The sequence below is a fragment of the Anas platyrhynchos genome, chromosome 24 (assembly GCF_047663525.1).
Source record: "Anas platyrhynchos isolate ZD024472 breed Pekin duck chromosome 24, IASCAAS_PekinDuck_T2T, whole genome shotgun sequence".
In the NCBI taxonomy this organism is placed as follows: domain Eukaryota; kingdom Metazoa; phylum Chordata; class Aves; order Anseriformes; family Anatidae; genus Anas; species Anas platyrhynchos.
The window spans coordinates 4,095,286-4,115,629 of NC_092610.1; the positions used below are offsets into that span (position 1 = coordinate 4,095,286).

The 20,344-nt window shown below is 53.1% G+C and overlaps 1 protein-coding gene across 2 annotated transcripts in view; it reads right to left on the reverse strand.

Moving 5' to 3' along the window:
* Nucleotides 1–581: 581 nt before the first annotated feature.
* The window catches only part of WASF2 (WASP family member 2), a 32,144-nt gene continuing 12,381 nt past the window's right edge, over nt 582–20,344 (reverse strand). Inside the window, exons 1-9 of one of the 2 annotated variants that reach the window (XM_027443715.3) lie at nt 17,141–17,399; nt 16,680–16,833; nt 12,659–12,793; nt 11,983–12,136; nt 10,746–10,863; nt 9,471–9,601; nt 7,811–7,966; nt 5,561–6,081; nt 582–5,084 (exon numbers count right to left, since the gene is read on the reverse strand). In XM_027443715.3, the coding sequence (XP_027299516.1) occupies nt 4,927–5,084; nt 5,561–6,081; nt 7,811–7,966; nt 9,471–9,601; nt 10,746–10,863; nt 11,983–12,136; nt 12,659–12,793; nt 16,680–16,809 (1,503 nt within the window). In that variant the 5' untranslated portion in view covers nt 16,810–16,833; nt 17,141–17,399 and the 3' untranslated portion in view covers nt 582–4,926. Of the gene's footprint in view, nt 5,085–5,560; nt 6,082–7,810; nt 7,967–9,470; nt 9,602–10,745; nt 10,864–11,982; nt 12,137–12,658; nt 12,794–16,679; nt 16,834–17,140; nt 17,400–20,344 lie in introns of those variants that run through there. The other variant, XM_027443714.3, reaches the window with a different exon arrangement.

The following is a 20,344-nucleotide window of genomic DNA, read 5'->3' on the forward strand; positions in this document are numbered from 1 at the left end:
GGGGCTGCGAGCCAGCGTGGCTCTGGCTGGGGAGATTAATGGCAGCAGGGACCTTGAGCTGCTGAAATGGAGGCAAAAAATCAGCGGCAGCCCCTTGCCAGCCCAGCCGCAGCGGCTCTGCGAGCAGGAGCAGGGGCTCGTTTTGTGCAGCAGGGAGCACGCCGAGGCTGGCAGCTCCTCCGGGCTTTTTTCTGGGTGCTGCTGCTGCCCAGAACCAGCTCCTTCCCCCCACCCGGTGCCCCCCAACGTGTCCCGGCTGCATTTCGAGGGGATTTCTGCAGGGATGGCCTAGGGGAGGCAGCTCGGCACCGGTGTCCTTCGGGAGCCTCCAGCACGCAGCCTGGGTGCCCTCGATGAAATACCGAGCGCTCCAGGCTCCTCAAATTCCGGCCCAGCAGCCCTGGGAGATGCCCTGCAGGGCACTCACGTGGCCCGGCACCCCACCACGCTCCCAGGCAGGAGGAATTAAGAGCCAGGCAAGCAGCAGCAGCCCCAGTGCCCAGGACCAGCCCCTTTCCCCGTGCTAAGGAAGCACCCACAGCTCCCCACACACCCCCACAGTAACAGACGGAGGCACCGAGTGGATAGAAAGGTTTTTATCAAGTTTACAGTTTTAAAAAAGGATCACAATTGTTGTTTTTTTTTGCTTCGTGGTTTTTTTTTTTTACACGTACATTACAAAAAAAAAAAAAATAAATTGCAATTGGGATCTTCATCCGGGGGTTACTGAGCCGATTATAAAAAAAAAAAAAAAAAAAAAAAAAAAGCAGCAGGAAAGCCTGGCTTACACGGCAACCGACAGAGAAAAGTACAGGCAGACGTGACACGGGAGAGCAGGAGGCAGCGAGGCTGCGCCCGGCTGCGCAGGTACGGACCTGGCTCCGCTCCCCCCGGCAGCGGCTCAGCACCCCAGGCAGCAGGGCCTGGCCGCCAGCCTTTGCTTTGCAGGGGTGAAAATAAACCCAAAGCAAACGAGTCTGCAGGATTTTGCCCGTGAGGTGGTTTTTCGTTGTGTTTTTAAACGGAGTTTCACCGCCGAAGCTCCTTTGGTCTGAAGCGAGTAACGCCCTGCGCCCTGAGGATCCGTCCTACACCCTCCTGGCGTGGCCGGGGGCTTTCAGGGCACGGCCCCCGTCCCTCCTCCCACCCCATCCTCTGCTCAGCAATAAACCCCTACGATACAAGTGGAATAATTACTCTTATAAATATATTTATATCATATATAGGAAAATAAGGCACTTCGGGAGGGTTACAGCTCGCCTAATTCTAAGCCATTCTAATCAGGAAGAGAAATGAGTTAGTTTCTGAAATGAATTAAAATGAACGTTAATACAGTAATAAAAACCATTCGATCCACTTCCCACTTCAAGGCTTTGTTTAAAACCGAAAGAGAGAGGAAAAAAAAAAAAAAAAAGCACCCCCAAAATCCAACAGCAAGGAGGAAACCTGACCCAGAGCAGCAGCACCTGCCCCGCGCGGGCTCCCCTCCGAGCACGCCAAGGGCAGGCGCTTCCAGGAGAGGCACGTTAAATAAGTTCACGGCCTGAAAATATCCTTTCCCTGAAATGACACTCGGCACGGCTTCTCGGCCATCTGGGACCTCCAGGAGCCCCTTCCCTCGATCTGGTCTGGTGCTTTGGGTCTGATAAGGAGAGGAGAAAGCGGTGAAGGTCACCGACTGCAGATGAGGCTCCGGGCTGAGCCCGGGGAGCCGGGACGAGGCTTTCCCTGCGAGCACGAAGGAGGGGTGGCGGGGGAGAGGCTGCCGGCAGCCAAGCACTGCGGGCGAGGACACCGGGAGAATGTTTAACCAGGAGCGAGGCGCCGGGGAGAAGAGGAGGCTGTGGCCTGCCCCAACTCGACGTGCACGCCCGCAGCAAAGGGCTCCCGGCCGGGCGAAATGGCTGCGCCGGCTCGGCGGCTCCCCGCGGACACGAGTTGGGCTGAAATGGGAAGATGGGGGCTTCCTTCCCCCCCCCAGCAGGCAGAGAGGGGAGGATCGGGTGTGCCAGCTCTCTCTTTTTGGCTTTGTGAAATGCTCGAGGCTCTCTGTCTACGCCAGCCTGATGCGGAAAGAAAGGAAGGGCTAAGCGATGAGCAGCAAAAATGGCAGGGGAGTGGAGCGCAGGCCCTTGGTCTATGTGGGGCAGCAGCCCTGCGGTACAGCGCAGCTGCTCTGCCTTGCAAAGGTTGTTTTTGGCACCTCTCCTCCTCCCCTACTGGTTTAAGAAATATTAAGCTTGCTTGGTGGCCCAGCGCTCTGCAATTTTGCAATGATACTCTCAGACGGTCACTTTACACCAGTTGTTTCTCAGGGCTCTCCGTGCCGGAGCTTTTCATGGTCAAAGCCTTCAAACAAAACAAAGGAGCCCTCCCGCTCGCCCACACTCCCTCTGCTTAGGATCTCAACCATTTTGCTTCTCACCTTGGGATGCAGGTTTGCAAGCAGCCGTGGTTACAGCAGGCTTGCACGGACAAAGCAGCGTCCCTCCCGCTGCCAGGAGGGCTCCGCAAGCAGTCGGAGGAGCGGGCTCCACCCGCGGCCGTGCCGATCACCCACCCACACAGCAGCCTTGTGCAACAGGCAGCGTGGGGCAAGCCTGTCCCCAACGCCCCGAGGCACGGCCCTGCCTGACAGCACGGAACATGGCACTGCCCTGCATTTCACGCGACAGAAAGACTCGCTCCCCTTTGCCCAACGGGGGCCGAGTCTACTTAAGGCAATTTAAAATTAACCCAGGTTTGGCATTTGTGAGCTCCTCGCTTCCCTGTGTGATAACGCTGTCAGCCTGGGTTAGCTTAAAGGTCCGTTTTCCCCAGGAACCTGTCTCCAAGAGAAGCCAGAGGAGGATGCTCAGAGAAAGAGCAGAAAAACAGCGGCAGCGCTTCTCCTCCAGCCCCCCCTTCCCCAGCTTGCAGCAATAATCAGTTTGCATTTCCAAGTCCCTCCACTGCACAACGGCTCACTGGCACTCGAGGGGTTTGTTCCCTCTTCCAGAACCTGGAACTAGCACTGCTCAGATGTTCCCAGCCCGCCGGGATGCCTCGCTGGCTGTGCCCTTTGCATCCTGCTCTGCAGCTGACTGGCTGACAAAACGGAGCGGCGCAGAGGTCCAGTAAATCTCTCCTGACCGTGCTCAGGGTCGCGCTGGATCTCAGCTCGACCCACGCCCTGGAAAAACCCATCCTCCAGGCCCTCATCTGCTCTGTCAAAGATTAAAAAAATGCACAAACGCACGCAAGAAATCGGTAAGGACTCAGTGGCACGAGCTGAAATCATCAATCAAAGCCCAAGAAGGATTTTCAGCAACCTAGCAGCCTCGGGCTGGGCCTGGCATTCCAGGTATCAGCAACATCATTAAACGAGGCAAGCTGGAGAAGAGCAAACAGGCACAGGTTGGCAAAATACCTGACAGTTAAGAAAGGCAAAGAGGTCGGAGATTTGGTCTTAGTGGGATGTGCTGCTGGTCCCACCCCACAACAGCTGGGCCCAGGACCTCCGAAGGGCTTTGGAACCCCTTGCAGACAGTCACATCCAAATGAACATAGAAAAAGCACATCTGCAGCATTGGGGGGCTGGTTTCTGGATTTCCAAGATATGCATATATTCTAGGCAATATAAAACAGCAGGAACACCTAGGTCAGCAAGTTCAAGTTCTCCGTTCTCTCCCCCTGCCAGTACGGTATCTGTAGTGAGCAGCCGGGGAATCTGTAGGGTTAGCCAGGGGAAGAAACATTTTCTTAAAATTAACTACAATAACAAAACGCGGGGAAAAATACGTAGGGTAGGTGTGATGTAACCAAAGGGCAACTCAGGTTCACACCCGGGATGTTTTTAGGCACACAAACTCCCTTCCTTAGGTGGAAGGGAAGAGGAAGCGAGGGGAACACCAGCATTTTCTGCTACTCCAGTCCCTGTTTAAACTCATGGTCACTGCACCAGAAAAGCACCTCTTCCACCTGGCTGCAGCATTGCCCTGAACAGGCCAAAGTGCCTGGCGGTCAGAGAACCTTCCCCCCACCACCTCCCTGCTCTAGGCACTTCTTTTTTTTTTCTTAAGAGAGGTCAGCAACGCGGAGCTGCCACCGCCCAGACACGGCTCAGCGGGGCAGCAGCTCTGCTCCCCCCTGGAGCAGGAAGCCAAGCAACCGTTCTGCCCGGGCTTTGCATCCCTCTGTGCAAAGCCTCCGCTGGCAGGCTCGGCAAAGCAGCCCAGGAGATTTAAGGAAGGTAAAGGCAGCTTTTAAAAAACCAGCAAGCCCCTCCTCACATTGCACCCAATGCGCTCTGCAGCCCTAGAGCCAGGAAGCGCACCCACGGGGGGGGGAAGTCTGGAAATACTGAGGGGGGTCAGAGGGGAAAGAATTGTGCACTATTGCCAAAAACTGATTATTTGACAGCGGGATGCAGCAGAGAACAGACATTTAAAGCCCATTTTCTTGCAGCACTACCAGGATTCACTGGAAAGGAAGAGCCATTAGATCAACTGTCTGCTGTTGCAATGAGAAAACTAGCTGAAAATGTCCTTCATCTGAAAGGCCGCGTGGCCACAACAGGATCATCCATCTTTACTTTAAAAATCCCTCAGGATGGAGGGGTTTTATGTGCTCTGCCTGGTGGCATCGAGAATCTGGAGGTTTAGCTCTCTCTTAAATAAGCAACCGTTACGCTCCCTCCAGCTAAATCCCAGCGCCGCCATCCTCACTGTCCACGAGGAGACCTTTCGGAAAGGTTTCCCAAAGAGCACAGAGTCCTGCCAAAGCTGGAGGGGGAGGGAGAGGGGAGACATGCTGGTGGTTGTCTGAAAACCCTTGGCACATCTTTGGTTACAGGATGAAAAAGGAAACGGTGGCGGGTTTGGCCACCCGGTTCTTTAGGAAGTTGTTAACCCAGGAAGGAAAGGAGCAGAGGGGGCAGGACCGTGGTTAATCCGACCACTCGTCCTCATCAAACTCCGAAGAGTCGTCCTCGGAGTCGCTGTACTCCACAGCGATGCGGCGCGACAGGATGGTGGCCACGTCGTTGCCCACAACGTCCCGCTTCTCCTGCTCCCGCTGCTCTTCCACCTTGCGGAGCTGGAAGCCTGTTGGGAAGAAGGCAACGGAGGGGATCATTCAAAGGCTTTGGTCACGCTGCAGGCTCCCAGGCAGCCATCCTGTGACGCAGTCCTCTGAGCAAGACAGCCTGCGCTGTGCCAGCGAGCATTGGACACGCTGCAGAATAACACTGATAGTGAATGACAGCCAAGACAGGCTGGGTGGGCAGGTGGAATGGCAAGGGAATGGTTTCTGAGCTCCTCTGCAGGGTCACACCGCTGCCACGCACTCTGCTCCGCAAACCCAGACCGCACCAGTCCTGACACGGCCATTTCCAAAGCGCAAGCAGGGGGATGCAACCCAGACAGGGTGCCATCGGGGTGGGCACACCAGGAGGACCCCCAGGGGACCAGCCCCAAGGTGCAGGACAGTCCCAGCCCTGCTCGTGAGCCAATTCCCACTCAGGACACTGAGGGTTCTTCCGCAGGCTGTGGAGAAAGCGGGCATGGAAACAAAAACCTACCTTGACGGATAGCCGAAAGCAGGTCGCTCCTGGCATCGCTAACCGCAGGCAAGGATGATTTGGGCTTGGAGGCGGAGGTGTCCGAGGGTGGAGGTGGTGCTGGGGGCCCATCCAGGCCACTGGAAGACAGCGGTGGGGGGCCAGGGGGTGGTGGTGGTGGAGGGGGAGGCGGCGCGCTGCCACTGCCCGGCTGGGGCAGCGGAGGTGGGAGCACGCTGGCATATTCGACCGCCGGAGGGGGCGGCGGTGGTGGCGGGGCTGCAAACTCGGGGTGAGGAGGGAAGGAAGGGGGCGAAGGGGGCGGTGGGGTCCCCGGGGATGGGAAACCCATGGGAGGGGGCGGCGGGGGCGTGATCCCCATCAGCGGTGGTGGCGGAGGCGGCGCCGGAGGGGGAGCAAAGCCCGGCCTGGTCCCGGAGGGGGATCCGATGGGAGGAGCTGGCGGCGGGTGACTCGGGCTGACCAGGCTGGATCTTTTGGTCCCTCCAGAACCAGAACCTCTTTGGTTGTCTACAGGATAGCTGTCGCAACAGAAGGAGAGAGACAGGAGGCTGTTAGCTCTGCGGCCAGGTCAGACCACACAGTCTCAGTGTTAATGCAGACCCCGTGTGTTTGCTGCAGCCTGGACAAAACCTAACCTCTGGGCTTAACTGCTGCTTCCACGAGACCTCAAGTCCTTAGTTTTAGTTTTCTTGCAGCGTTTCTTTTGGCCAACACCACGAGGACAAAGGAGAGCTTCTGGGGACTGGCAGGAACACCATCATCTGTCCCATCTCCCAGGCTGACAAGAACACGAGCCATCTCCCCTCCCTGCCAGGGGCCGGGCGTCACACCCCAGCTCCGAGCAGCCTCTTGGCTGAGGAGCTGCAGCACCGCGAGCCACTGCCCCTCCATGCTGAGGTCAGCCTTATGACACGTCAAGCAGGGATGTCTACCGTGATAAATCGCACAAGGACTGGTGGGTGTGCCAGCAGAGCATATGCTCCAAACACCTGCTAGGAACAGATCTCTGCACTGGATTCCACGGCTCCGAGCTGGAGAGCAGCAACCGCGTCTCAGAGCTCGCCACGGGGATTGGAGAGGAGGACGTGGAGACCCAACGTGCTCTTAAGGAAAACACCGAGTTCCCACTTATGGTGGCTGTGCTGTACCAGAAGACAATTCCACCCAGAAGATATTGTAACGTCCTGTGTACGGGTAAAGCAAGCCCTAATCCGACATCTCGTTGCACTGTAAGGCAGGAGAGGTTTGGTACGTTTGCCATGAAAATGTCACAATTTTTGGCAGTGCGCAGCGCTGATCCATGACAGGCTACTGCAGATCAAACCTCGCTCCCAGGATTCTTTAAAAACAAACCACCAAAACAAAACCAGATAGGAGAAGATCTCCGTGGCTAGGCAGAGATCTAAGCAACCGCACAAGGCAGCTTAAGCTTCATCTGAAAGCTCGTTTCTGCTCTGCCCTAGAGGAACATGCCGCAGAGTGGAGTGCTTGGTCTCTTTGACACATCAGAAGAGCCTTTTCTGCAGCACTGTTGCCTTTGGATAAGATGGAGACAAGCTAACGCAGTCCTGTCTATCAGACATACTGTTACTGCCTTAAAGGAAAAAAAAAGCTACTCCCTTGTTTCAATCCGTGTGTCTCAAGCCACCGATGGACCGTAATTCTCCTCTCCAGAGGTGACTGGAAGTCACCATTTCATCTGGTACAAAGCAGCTGCCCTCAACTTCCACTGGAGTCTCCAGGAAGAAGTCGGCTGGCGTGTTCGAGTCCTTTAAATTTAACTACATCTACATCTTCAGTGCCCACGTCACGAGTTTGTCAAAAATCACAGGGCAAATGGCAACAACAAAGAAAAACCACAAGCGAAAGAAGCTGCTCTCTGCAAAGCTCTATCAGGAGCTCGAGTCTGGAACAACTGAACTGGAAAAAAGGGACTGAAGCAAAGCATGCAACAGAGCCAGACCACTGAGTGGGACCCCAGTCTTTCAGAAAGCCAAACGAGTCTGCTCGAGTTCTCTCCCAAGCCCGTTCTGCCCTCCTGTACAGGACCAACCGTGGCAGCTGGGATTTGCAGAGCTGAGCTGCCACTGTCCCTGCCTGCAGTTGCGCTTCCCCTCCAGACAGGAGCATCCTGGTTCCCATACAACACCCGTTAGGAAGTTATGCTGAACTGTCTCAGCCTGTCTCATGTCATCCTTTTACACCACCTCCTACTCCTCGGTGACAGAAGGGATCCCGTAGGCTTACCTAAATTCCACCGGGGGTGGAGGCAGGCTGTCATCTGGGAACGAAGGAGGTGGTGGCACAATAGAGTCAGTCTGCGGCGGTGGCGGGTAGCAGTTCACGTCCATGCTTTCGTTGGAACCGATGCTGCCGTTCTGATACACCATGTTAGAGGGGTACCTGAGGGAACAAGGCAAGCACCGTGTTTAGGAGTGCAAGGTAACATCTAAAGGTCGTTTTCCCCCTCGCTTTGCCTCCTGGAAGGGTTACAGCCACGCAGCTGCGCGACTTTCAACCAGCAGACAGCAGTGATATTAACCACGTAGATGGAGCAACCTGCAAGATTTAGAAATTAGGTTTCCTAGCAGGAATGGCTTTTCACAGCACAGTTGGACCTGCCTTCAGGTGGGACCTTATCAACCACCACAACAGGATACACAAAACAAAACCTTAGAGCAACATTTAAAAGAAAGGAGTCTATTTCTCAGAGCATCCTACATGAAGAGCCACGTACAGTTTACTCTGCATAATTCTTTGGCTAGATGCTCTCATGTTTATTTACTGCTGCCACGCAGCAGAACAACACATGAGTATATTTTATTGAACAAAAAACCAAATATTTTTCTTAACATTTGATTCTAGGGAAAAAAAAAAACAACTTCTGAGTGCATTTTGACCAGCTTGCACTTGATAGACTCCAAGTTACAGCGCCTCTCGTCAGCGACAAAAACTAAGAGGCACTAAAATATATTACAAATTAAGCTTGAGCATAGATTATCAGAAAGCACACCCAACAGCGATGCCGTTAAAAGCAAACATCCAAAGCTGAAATATTGCTGAAGGAAGAGACCACGCTCACGTTCAAGTTTCAGTGAGCTCGTGGGGTGGGGTGGTGAAACCCCCCAATTCCTGGGGGCTCCGAACCACAACAGAATTCAAACGTGTGGACGCATGCCCACAAAAAAAACAGAGGAGCAAGAAAATGGTGCTGTTGTGCTGCTCGGTTCCTCTGCTAGAAACCAAACCTGCTCTCCTATTAAACTAAAAGCAAGTTTTATTTTTAGCTGGAGAGTGTGATTTAAAGAGAGATTTTTCTTATATGAAAGGAAGCTGCAAGGAGCAAGCAGGCGAGAAGTGCATTGTGGGGAAGGCGGGCTGCTTCCAGCCTGCCTGGTGTCAAAAGTTAAATGAATTCCCAAGCCAGCAGAGCTAAAGACAGATCTGCAGCTCGAAATACTTGGCTGGGGACTGCCCCCGCTTCAACTTTGGGGTGTGAAGAGCCATTTGTGAAATGTAACAAAGCAATCACACGCTACTACCAGGATGCCACCCTGCTCCTCAGCGTCAGGCCCAGAGGCTCGGTGCGATGGGCAGGGCGCTGCGCCGGGACAGGGAGCCGCAGCTTTCGACACCTCTGTGCCCGCAAGGCAGGCAGCTGAGAGCAGACCTGCTGCTGGAGCTGTTCCTGCCACCTTGTTTCAACCGTGTAGCTCCCTGATTTATTTAGCAAATTTTAAATCAGCAGACGGATTTACTTTGGAGAATCTGATTAGTGGCGGTATCGATCCACGCTGTGCAGCAGATCTGGAGAAGCTGCAGAGCAGGGTGCACTGCATTACAATCAACAACGCCCGCCTGCTCCCCCTCGCTGGGGAGCTGAGCAGAGAGCCCCAGACTTGCTTACCCAGCAGGACCGTGTTTGTCCTTTATCTCAACAAATTCTTGTCCCATTTTCAGCTTCTCCCACTCTTCTTTCCGGGTTTTAATTTTCCGTGGATTCACATTTCCTCGGTTAGGATTCTCCTTTTTCTCTTTCTACAGGAGGAAAAGAAAGGGAGGAGGGATCAAACAAAAGCCTTCTTTTTGCTTTAAACTCACTGGGAACAGGAAGGGATAGGACGGAGACGCAGCAGTTGCAAGAAAATACATTCTCAAAGAGGGCCAGGATTTTTCATTCACTTTCCCGATTGCTGAAAGCTCCAAAGACCTCCCAAACAAAGGAGACGGAGCGCAGACAGCATCAAAAAAACAGCATCCAGTTTCCTTAGCGCAGTCCAGACATGATGCCATTGTTACACCCTGGCATGACCACCTGGAGGGCAGAGGGAAAGCTCAGCTGCCCCTCATCAATTCAGCTTCTGGCCTCTGCATCGAGACTGCCAAATCTCACCAGCACCTTGCTGGCGTTAAGTGCTTTGGGTGTGCAATGTGGATGCTTGCCCACAAAGAACTGCTCCTTTTCTGTGTTCTGACATGCCCCAGCTCCCTCCTTTGTTATTTTGATTTAGAAGGAGCACGATCTGTTTGGATATTTAATACTTCTGTTGCTCAAAAGCTAAATAAAGTATGCTCAAATTGAATCTTTTATGGTGTGGGTTTCGGTGTTGGGGAAGAGGGGTCCAAATCCTCAGGCAATCAAATCAGGAGCTCTACCTGGTGCTTTCAGCTCAGAGGGTTTTGCTAAGCCTCTTGATTGCCCCTAATTTAACATTATGGCCTGTTTTTGCACTCCTGAAGGGATATTTTCGCCAATCTTTACACTCCCACAGCAGAATTTTTTACAGCACCTGAAACGATGATGTTGGGGCAGTGGGATTTGCACCACTTCAGTGCTGAACAGACCCCCGTGTGATGTCAGAAGTACCAAAAAGACCGATACAACTTTCTCCCCTGCTGACTGCACCAGCGCTATGTTTGAAGACTACAAATTAAGCCATTATAACCATACAAAGAAGGTGGTATTTGGAAAAACAGATTAAGGATATCTTTGTTGTCTTTTTTTAATTAACAGGGATGAAAGTAAACCAGATAAAAACTTCTCTGAATTGATCCCTGAAGAGCTTAAGAGAGCAAACCTGAATTTTGGATAGCAACTTTGGAGTCCATGGTTCATTAACACTTCCCACCTCCTTTCCCACCCTGACATGCTTCTGTTGGCAGAGATCTCCCATTTCCTCACCCTGTGTTTCCGCTTTTCTTTCATAATATCCTTGGTGTCCTGCAGCATTTTCTCTTTCCAAAGGTCAAAGAAATACGAAGGATCCGTGTAGAATTTAAGTGCCTCTTTGCCATCGTCCCTAGAACAGGGAAGGGAAAAACACACACAAAGAAGGGCCAAGTCACGCGTTTGTTTGAAGCCCAAAGAAAACACAAGTCACAACCCCAGATAATAGTTTAAAAATCTGCAGTGAGAAGGTCAAACACTCTGCTCTCGCCTCCGTCCTCCTTTTCAAAACAAGCAGCAGCCCCCCCGCCCCACAGCAGCCACCGCTCGTCCCAGCTCTCCTACTTGCCATCGCTTTCGCCCTCACACCAACTCTCCATTACTCTGGATTTCGGCACCTGCAGAACTCAGCCGCTCTGAACAACCGCCAGGAGAGCAGCAGGTCTCTCACTCCAACTCCCACTTGTTTGTCTTGTATTTTTGGTGCGAAAAAAAGCTCTTCCCAGCCCAGGAACCCTAAATCAGACCGGCAGCGTCCTTGAAACTCATGAGCGCATGTGCACGCACACACACACTCTCCTACTTTGCAGTGCAGCCGCGTCTGGCAGAAGACAGCTGCCTCCAGCTATCTGTAATTACTTTTTACCTGTTCAAAAGATATTTATGGATGTGGGCTAAGTCTCTGCATTCTGACCCCCTTACTTCTACTTCATACGAGATGAAATGGCACGGCAGGACTGCTAAGAACTGGTTACACAGCCCGCGTAGGTCACACCAGATGTCTCAGGCCAGGCACTGAAGGCCACAGGACGTATCTCCAGACCTACAGGAGTCTGCTGCACCCACCTGGGTGAGAGCCACATACAGATGTACGCTCTGCAGTTTGCACTGCGGCTTTCTGGAAAGGAGCCACAGGGCTACAGAGAAGCACAGGAAAAATGCATCATCTGCACAACACCTAGCATGTTTATGCAGTGCCAGCCAAGCCTTGCCCCAAGGCAGTCACAAAAGTGACAGCGGGTAACCAAACGTATAATTTTCGAGCTATGCTCATTTGTACAGCCTCAAAAGCAAAGTTTCAGGTAATCCCAAGGATGGAGATTTCCTGGTGGACCTCAGTTTGGCAACAATATTTCCCACTGAAGACTGTTAGTGCAATAAAGCACGGGATGGAAGATGACCTCCTCAGCAAATTGGCAGGAAGAGGTGCTCTGTAACGGCACCAGGGCCAAAGGAGGCGTTGCAGTGTTACCTGTATGGGGAGAGAATGTTGAGAGGTGGAGGAGTATTGCAGGTCCCATAGGTTTCAAGGACAGGAACTGGGAGAGAATCTCTGTCGAAGAGCTTCTGGTCCTGAGTAGTGGAGCTTTTGAAGGCCTTCCTGCTGTTGATGCCTTGCAGAGAGACTGTAAGAGAGAGGAGAGAGCAAGTGAAGAACAGCTTGACCCAGGCCAATGACACTGGAGATCAAGTAGCAAACATCTGATTTCAGTTGGAGTTCTTGGCGTGCTTAGCACTTCTTAAGGTCAGGTTCCTTTTCCCACAGATCTCTCGGGAAATCCAGCAAATCTCAGATCATGTCATGCCAAGATCTGCTGCAGGAACTCTCAAGAGCCGTGTCTCTACAGATGTGATTCCAAACCCCTGCACCCAAGACCCAAGAAATGCATGGCTATCAAGCTGCTGAGGAGCAAGTTTCCACGTGGAGACTTGCTAACAACCACGTCTCGACTCAGCCAGAAAGGCTGCCCACACGAGCAGCACGGTGCTTTCTGGGAGGGGAGGAAACAGCCCCTCTTAGCCCAAGAGAAGCCATTCCAACACCAATCACAGCACCGGGCTTATTGTAGGGTCATGAACCAAGCATGCTGATTCACCGAGGATCTTTACCACGCTTGGTCTGCAAGGACTCTGCTCCACTCCATTACCTTCTTCCTCTTTGGGATCCAGCTGAGTGACTTTGACTTGCAAGCGGTCAACTCTCTCGACTAGAACGCTCACCCGAGAGGCAAAAGTGTTGGCTTGAGTAAACAACTCTCCAAATATGTCTTCTGCAAATTTACCTGCAATATTAAAGCGTCCACGTTACCCCCACGAGCCACAGCCCACATGCAACCTCCCGATTTGTTCTCCTGAAGAAGGAAGGAAGGAAGGAAGAAGAAAGAACCGCACTTTCTTTTCAAGTTTGTCAGCGTTAAGTTTAATACCCAGGAAGACAATGCTCTGTTCCACCAAAACCTGGCATTTCTAAGGGATCTTTAGGCCGTAAAGGAACAATGGAAACACACAGTCAAGTCAGTATTAAAGTGATGAAAAAAAGAGGGGCTGAGAACATTATCCTGGTCTGAATCTGGATGGGTCTGCCGGTCCTTTAAGATCCTCTGCTGTTCTGTTTATTAGACAAGAAAACACAGTTAGGTTTTTATTGCTCTGGAGAATCTCAAAGGCTCCCAGTCTCCAGCAGGCCTGCCTCCAGGGTAACTGGCACGTATTTACAAGCTCAAAGTGCTCTGCAACTAGAGAGCAGACCAAGTCCTTGATCCTCCAGCCTGAGCTATAACCACAGACGAAAGCACTGACCCTTTTGTTCCTTCAGGTGGCAGTGTCTGAAAAAATGATGCATTCACGTTTATTCTAAATCAAAAGCAAAGGGGAACTTCTTAAACGGGAATATTCTCTCTGTAACAGCTTGGATTGCCCAGTGGGCCGCGATGACAAACATCATCCATCGTTTGGACGGCGCGAGCGCCCAGGGGCTTGGATCAGGAGCTCGCTGCACCACTTCGAAGCATAACAAAAAGATGTGCCCTGTCCTCGGGAGTTTCAAATCTACACAGAAACAGGAGCTGACCACAGGTAGGCAAACTGAAAGCAAACCAAGAGCCTGCAGGGAGCTTTCTGCTCTGCTCTCAGGCGTAACCTCAAACTGGGAACCCCAAGCGTGCTGAGGACAAGGCTGAGCTGAGCAGACTCGGCACTGGCACCAGACGTCGGCCCGTGGAGCTCCCACTGATGGGAAACATCTCCAGCCACGGCTGCTGGGTACGAGGCTGCTCCCAATAAGCAGCCTGGTTTTGAAGCACATCATCAGATGGCCGCCAGTTTGCTCTGGAAGCTGTTACTCCTAAAGATCCTCGCCGACATTCAAGGAAGGAGAACCAGTTGGAAGCCCGAGTTTCACAGCAATTCTGGAAAAGCTGCGCGTCTGCACCAAGTCACATCACAAAGACAAGAGCCTCTTCCACATGGCGAGCAAGGGCACCCGCCAAAGCCTCTACAGACACCTTCAGCTGCCTGGCTGACACCATCGCCAGCAGAAGCTGTCCATTCTCCTCCCCTTATCAGCGACTTGTTCGCAGTCCCATGCAGCTCTCCTTCCACTGCCAAGCCCAGAGAACAAGCCAGGTTAAAAAAAAAATAAAAATCAGCCTCCTCCAGCCTTCTAGGTGGCAAGGCCAGCTCGAAGTGTCTGCAGGAAGCAAATGCTGGAAGTTGACTTCAGCTGAGCTCCTTCCACTCTCCCAGACAACACCGTCTCCGCATATGCTCCATTAACGAGCCCAGCCAGCCTGCCTCAAACTCAGGGGGAGGATTTTATTTCTGGAGACCTAAGGGCCAGCTAGCTCTTGCTGTAGCCAGGTTTCACGAAGCCCAGGCTCTCCTGTTTGACCAGAGGAAGCGAGCGTTTAACCGTAGGATCATTCGACACTCCCCCAGCAACAGCTCGAAAGGGAAAAGTCGTAATTCGGTTCGACCTTAATGAGAACTGAGAAATCGTTTCCAAATTTCGCAAGGAACTGCAGCAAGCATTAGGGAAAAAATAAGGTCTTTGGTTTGCAAGGCTGAGCAGCCCATTTCAAGCACAAAATAACGCGAACAGCATCGCCTGTGGTGGTTTTGACCCTGGAAGAAGAAGGGGAGGTGTGCATTGCCCTGCCTGTGTAAGCGCAGCAGCACCGCCTCATCAGCCAGGATCTCCCGTTCCGTGTTTCACGTGCAGTTTCAGATGGGGCAAGGCAGAGATTCATTTTTTGGTTTAGTTACTTCGACTGCAAAAGTGCAACTCACAATCAGAATTATCTCTGTCATGCACTGGCAGGAAGACAGACGGCATGATTTAATAGGTCTTTCCATCTTTAGCTTGTGTATTCTATAAAACCACACACAAACGCACAGTCGACTTATACAAAGTGCTACCAGCTGTGATAGTAACGAAGGCTAAACTCACTGGAATATGAAAGTTTGACAAGATTTATGTTTGCATCTTTGTAAAGAGACTGTGGTGCACTAGGCTTGGCTGATTATTCACTTGACAGGGCTGTCACAGCCTACTGAACCTGCTTTACGTCCCTGTAATGCTCACCGTACGAGGAAGGAGCAGATTTCTTCCTCCCAAGCGAGGGAGGGAAGGCAGGGGGGCAGGAGGTTGGTCATCTGGGGGCGAGCGCTCCGCAGCAGCTAGTCTAAATATTGCTTCGTTTCAAATACTGCTGACCCTAGGGAAGCGGGTAGGAGGTGGTGCTCTTCGTTCCTCCCCGCCTGCCTCGTGCCCTCTGTCAGGGAGAAGCACGCCGGTGTCACCGCAGCCACCTCTCCCGAGGGTCCCCCTCCGGTGCTCCCCTCGAGGTACCTGAGATTGGTCCAGCATCATCCCGGGGCAGCTCCCTGCTAAAGGAACCGGGCTGCAGTTTGCCTTCCAGAGCTTTGCTGCCTCTGATGAGGCAGAGGCAGGGAAGCTCTGAATATCTGAGGTCTAAATCTGGAAGATCTGCGAGGGCGCTGCCACGCTAACCCCCCGCGTGCCTTTGGACTGGGATTAGCCTGCTCTGCAGCTGAGATTTGCACGGCTTTCCTGCCTCCTTCCTCCTCATTTCACATGCACGAGATGGATTTAACTCACACCCCACAACCATCTTGGCTACCAGACCTAATAAACGAGCAAGGGTCAGTCGGATACAAGCGGGGAGACCGGCCCTGCCCGCGCAGCGACACGTCTGCAGCCCGACCGAACACGATACTGACTGGCAGCAAACACGGGCCCAGGTTTTACCAACAGCCCTGGTTTTTCCCTGCTGGCAAGAGGCCATGCCCAAAGCTCCCCCGCCACGTTCACGCTGCTGCAAAAGCCAAGGGGCTCGCTTTGCAGAGCAAGCAGGAGCGCTCGCAGACACCGCCGCGAAGCCAAACAATATATTCGTTTGATTATCAAAGGTTTGCTTCAAGGGCAAAGGTGGCTCATCAGAAGCCCGAGCGTTTCGACAGAGGAAAGGAGTCATCCCAGAGAGACCACAATTAACTCTTCTCTCCTCCTATGGCACGTAGGCCCACGTTTTCCCTCTGGCCTTTCCAAGGCTGTCGGTCAGCCCACCGGAGAGCTGAGCTCGGCACGGCTCCAGCCTGCGCCGCCATTTGAGCGAGCAGCCCCAAGCCCCCCACGCTCCGGAGGCAGGGCTTCGCTCAGGCTGGGGACTTTGGGTCTTCCAAGGTAACAACCAGCAGGGGCAAGCAGGCGCCTTCTGCATGGGCGCTTTAATTATCTTTCATTAAAAATAAGACTACTTACACGCTGCAGATTCAACACAGTCAAGCTCCATTTAGTAGCGCGTGCAATTACAGGCACATTCTCCGGCACAAGATCCTGGCTGCTCTGAGAGCCTCCCATTTTACAAGCCTGAGTTGTGCTCCATCCTTCCATCTGCAGCTTCGCCGCAGCCCTTCACACACGCACGCACGCACACACACGCCCCCCCCCTCCCCATTTTCTTTTCGATGGGGAAGGCAGTGGGACCAGGGAGATGAAATTAGCATCGGATTTCTTTAGGAAAACATTTTAGCATTACCCAGGGAAGGCAGATGGGGGAGAAATAGGAACACAAGAGTAGAAAGGGAGCTAAATAAAGAGCACTAGCGACTCCTGAGGGCAACGCGCAGGCTCGCCATGGTACTCACTCAGGCTGCCCAGCTGTCGAATGACATTTGCCAGGGTGATGTTGGTCATGCATTCCAGCTCGCTTCGAACGCTAGGCAACGTCTGACGGCACAGGTGCCTTGGCTCAATGTTCCTCGTTACTAACGGCATGGTGGACCTGCTTCAGGCACTGTTCTGAAAGATGAAAAACAACCCAAAAAAGAAACAGGAAAGGATTACTCAACCGCAAATTCCAGGCACACCAGAGCCATGGTGTTCGTTTTTCCTGCTCTCAAATGGCTTTATTTATAAGCCTCCTTTCCCCCCCTCCTCTCCACCCTTATAAAACTGGTTCTTCAGACATAAAGATCCTGCTGTTCCACGACTTGCAGTGACAGCGGAGCCCCGCCAGCTCAGGTACAGAGGCAGCGCTGGGATCTACACGCCGTCGCCCACGCGCAAGGTGCTGCTGGCACCGCCGCAGCCGTTGTTCCCTTCCTACCCATCCGCCGCCTCGGAGCAGTCTCCTTCCTCCCGCGCTCACGCACGGCGTCTCAGGTTTGCTTAAAGCGAGAGGATGAAGACGGGAGAGGTTAAAAAAAAAACACCGAAACACAAAACCACACAGCTTCTTGCAGCACGCCGAGGCGGGCACGGTGCCTCCCTCCTGCAGCAGCACGGCCAGGGCTCTCCTGGAACAACAGGAAGCGCTCGCAGCTGACCAGGAAACTTTCTGGTGGCTGTGCCTTATCCTGCAGGCTGCACCCCTCTTCCCTTGGGAAATCCCCCAGGGCTGAGGTTTACACTGGACCATTGTTTTCGTGCCGGGGCAGCGGAGCGCTGAGGGAGCTGTAATCAGGATGCAGGGCCAGAGCGCGCTCGGAGGAATCAGGATTGATTGTGCCACGGGCAGGCCGAGCTTCCAGGGCTTTCTTAAAAATCAAGGAAACACAAGTGGCAGGAAGTTAAGCTGCAGAAAGTGCTTTTACGTGCCTCGAACCGACAAATCTCCGCTGCCAGGCCCAAATGGGGGAGCTGCAAACATCTCCCGGAGCGTCTGCCTCCACCAGAGGGGGAAACTTGGGGGAAACAGAGCGAGGAGCGCAGCAAACCTTCAAAACCTGGCGAAAGCAAACCCAGCCCGACCTCCTGATTAATTTAGAAGGGGAAAGAACGGCTTTTCTAGGTCAGCAGAGGAGCAGCCCGAGAGGAGCAGCCAGCTCCCATGTGATAGGCATGCTGATCTGCCGGGGCTGGGTGTAAAAATAAAACAGGAAGCGAAGAGCTCGGGGAACATGGCTTCCTGTCACCAGCAGCAAAAAACCCAGCGCCATAAAAAATCAGCTGTTTGCTCTTGACTTTGAGCCACCCTTTGATAGTCTCCGTGGCAGCTGGCAGCTTATCTTTGAGGTCCAGGAGTCCTTCCTGGATGCTTTTCTATCAGGGTGTTAAGAGGAAGAAGTGGGCATTATCCCTCCTAATTACCTCCCGAGCCAGATTTTGAATTGCTAAATTTGACCCATTAAGGCAGAGGAGTTCAAGAGCTATCTCCCAGACAAACAGCTGGAGGTTGCCATTTCGCAACGCCTCCGAGCAGGGGGGGCTTTTGTGCACTCAGCCCCCCGCGCCAGGAGAGGGTCCCCGAAATTGCAAAACCTCCCCGAAGAGGGGAGCTTTGCCTCCAAATCGAGAGCAGCAGAGATTCTCCGAGGACCGAGCTCTGCGTCGCTCTTCGCCGTGCCCAAATTCTGCAGCAGCCCTGGGTAACTGCCGGGATATTTAAAGAACAGGGCGAAATAAGGAAGGACTCTGACCTTCGCTTCTAAACACCCCGGGTTTTATTGATTACAGCCCAAGCCCTACAATCTTTTGCCAGCTTTAGCGCTTTAAGCCAGACAAAGTTTCCCAGCTCCCCCCAGACTGCAGTCTGCACCAACAAGCAGCTCTCATAAACAAGGCAGCATTTGCAGGCTGCCTGCGTTGAGCTTCTCCCCCGTGCTCCTCGGGGCTTGGCCAGGGCAGCACATGTGGTGGGAGCTGCAGAGCCTGGGTGGACACCGAGCCCGGCTGGAAAGCTTCCACGGCACAGGACAGATGGGAGGAAAACAGCAAGAGGAAAAAAATGGCTCTGTGAGGGGGAGAGATGTGAGCTTGCAGCGAGAAAGGGAAAAATTACGCAGATGATGCTAGGTATGGCAGGTCAGAGGGGAGCAGGTAGCACAAATCGCTGCACTTATGGGGTAAAAAGGGGCAGAAAAATGGAGAAATGCCCCCAGAATCCACAACCCCACACCAGCCTGGGTACGTTGTCTGCACCTTTCCTCCTCCAAAGCCTTTCCCTTAAGCCTGTTTTGAAACCAAACGTGAGGAGTAGCAGTGCCAGCTGCTTTTTTGCGAGGGCACTGCCCGACTCCAGCAGGAATTTGCACCGGTGCAAGACAGCCAGCAGCGAGAAGGGCTAAGAAAAACCCTCCCTTTATAGCCTAGCTCGTGCTGCCAGCCACCCCCACCCTCCCGGCACTGCCTGCCACACTCTGCAGCATCCAGAGTTTCGCCCTTGTGATGGCTCCGACGGCGCCGCCTCTTCCCAAGGCAACGGGGACGGCTCCAACGGGGACGGCTCCGCAGCCCCACTGCTGTTCCTAACCCCAAAAGAGGGCTGGCGAGGCAGCACGAGGAGATGTGAACCCTGCACAGCACAGGAAGGATGGGATGGGTAATGGATGAACAGCCAGACTCCGCAGTGAGGGTTTTAAAGCGAAATTTCCTCTTCCTTGTGGAAAAGGACAAGGAGGTTTGAGGTTTCAGATGGTTTTGCAGCAAGCAGGTAGGAAATCTGGGACCTCCAGAGCCTGGTGCCAACTGCAGCAAGGAACAAAAAAAGCAGTCAATGCCCCCAGAAGGCGGCACTTCCCCGTTAGACCTCATTTTTCCCCATCAGTCTTTGGCGGGTAGGTACAGAGATAACAGCTAATGGGCTCCTGTAAAACCTTCATGCCTCGTGAGTAGGTGGGACAGAGATTAATAGGCTGGATTGGAAAATGAGCAGTGTGTTTTGAAAGCAGGAGGGGCAGAAAATAAAGTGCAGAAGGGACAACAGACGAGAACGGAGGGAGAAGGAGGAAGCAAAACACCGAAGGCAGCACAAGACGCACGGCTGGGGGCAGGGAAGGGCCACACGAAGTGAAACGAGGAAGGGCCAGGCCTAAAAAAGCTTTCCAGGAGGCTCTTGCTTTTCTTCTTTAAAAGAGTCATTAAGAAAGTGATTGACAGCATGCTACCAGCAAGGGCCAGCCAGAGATGCTTTACTTTCAGTAGTCAGGGCAGAACAGCACAGCAGTTTTCCACCCCAGCTCGCCAGAGTGGTCATCAGGCATTAGTCACTGTCACGTAACCACCGCAGCCCATATATTAGGACTAAATCCTACCATTCAGAAGCAATTTAAATGAATCGTGAGGCCAAAAAAAAAAAAAATCCTTATCTTTTGGGCAAAGATAAGCATTTCCACTCGCTTATTAATGCCCGAGATTAGATTTGTTTCGGCGCTGGAGTCTGGGGTGCGGGCGCTGCTTATTAGACACGGCGAGGGAGGCGCTCGGCGGGCACGGAGCAGCCCCGCTGCTGGGGGGAGGAGAGGGGAAACTGCCTGCAACAGATTTCTGGGGAATTTGGGGAAAAAAAGGCAGCACAGTGAAACCCAGTGTA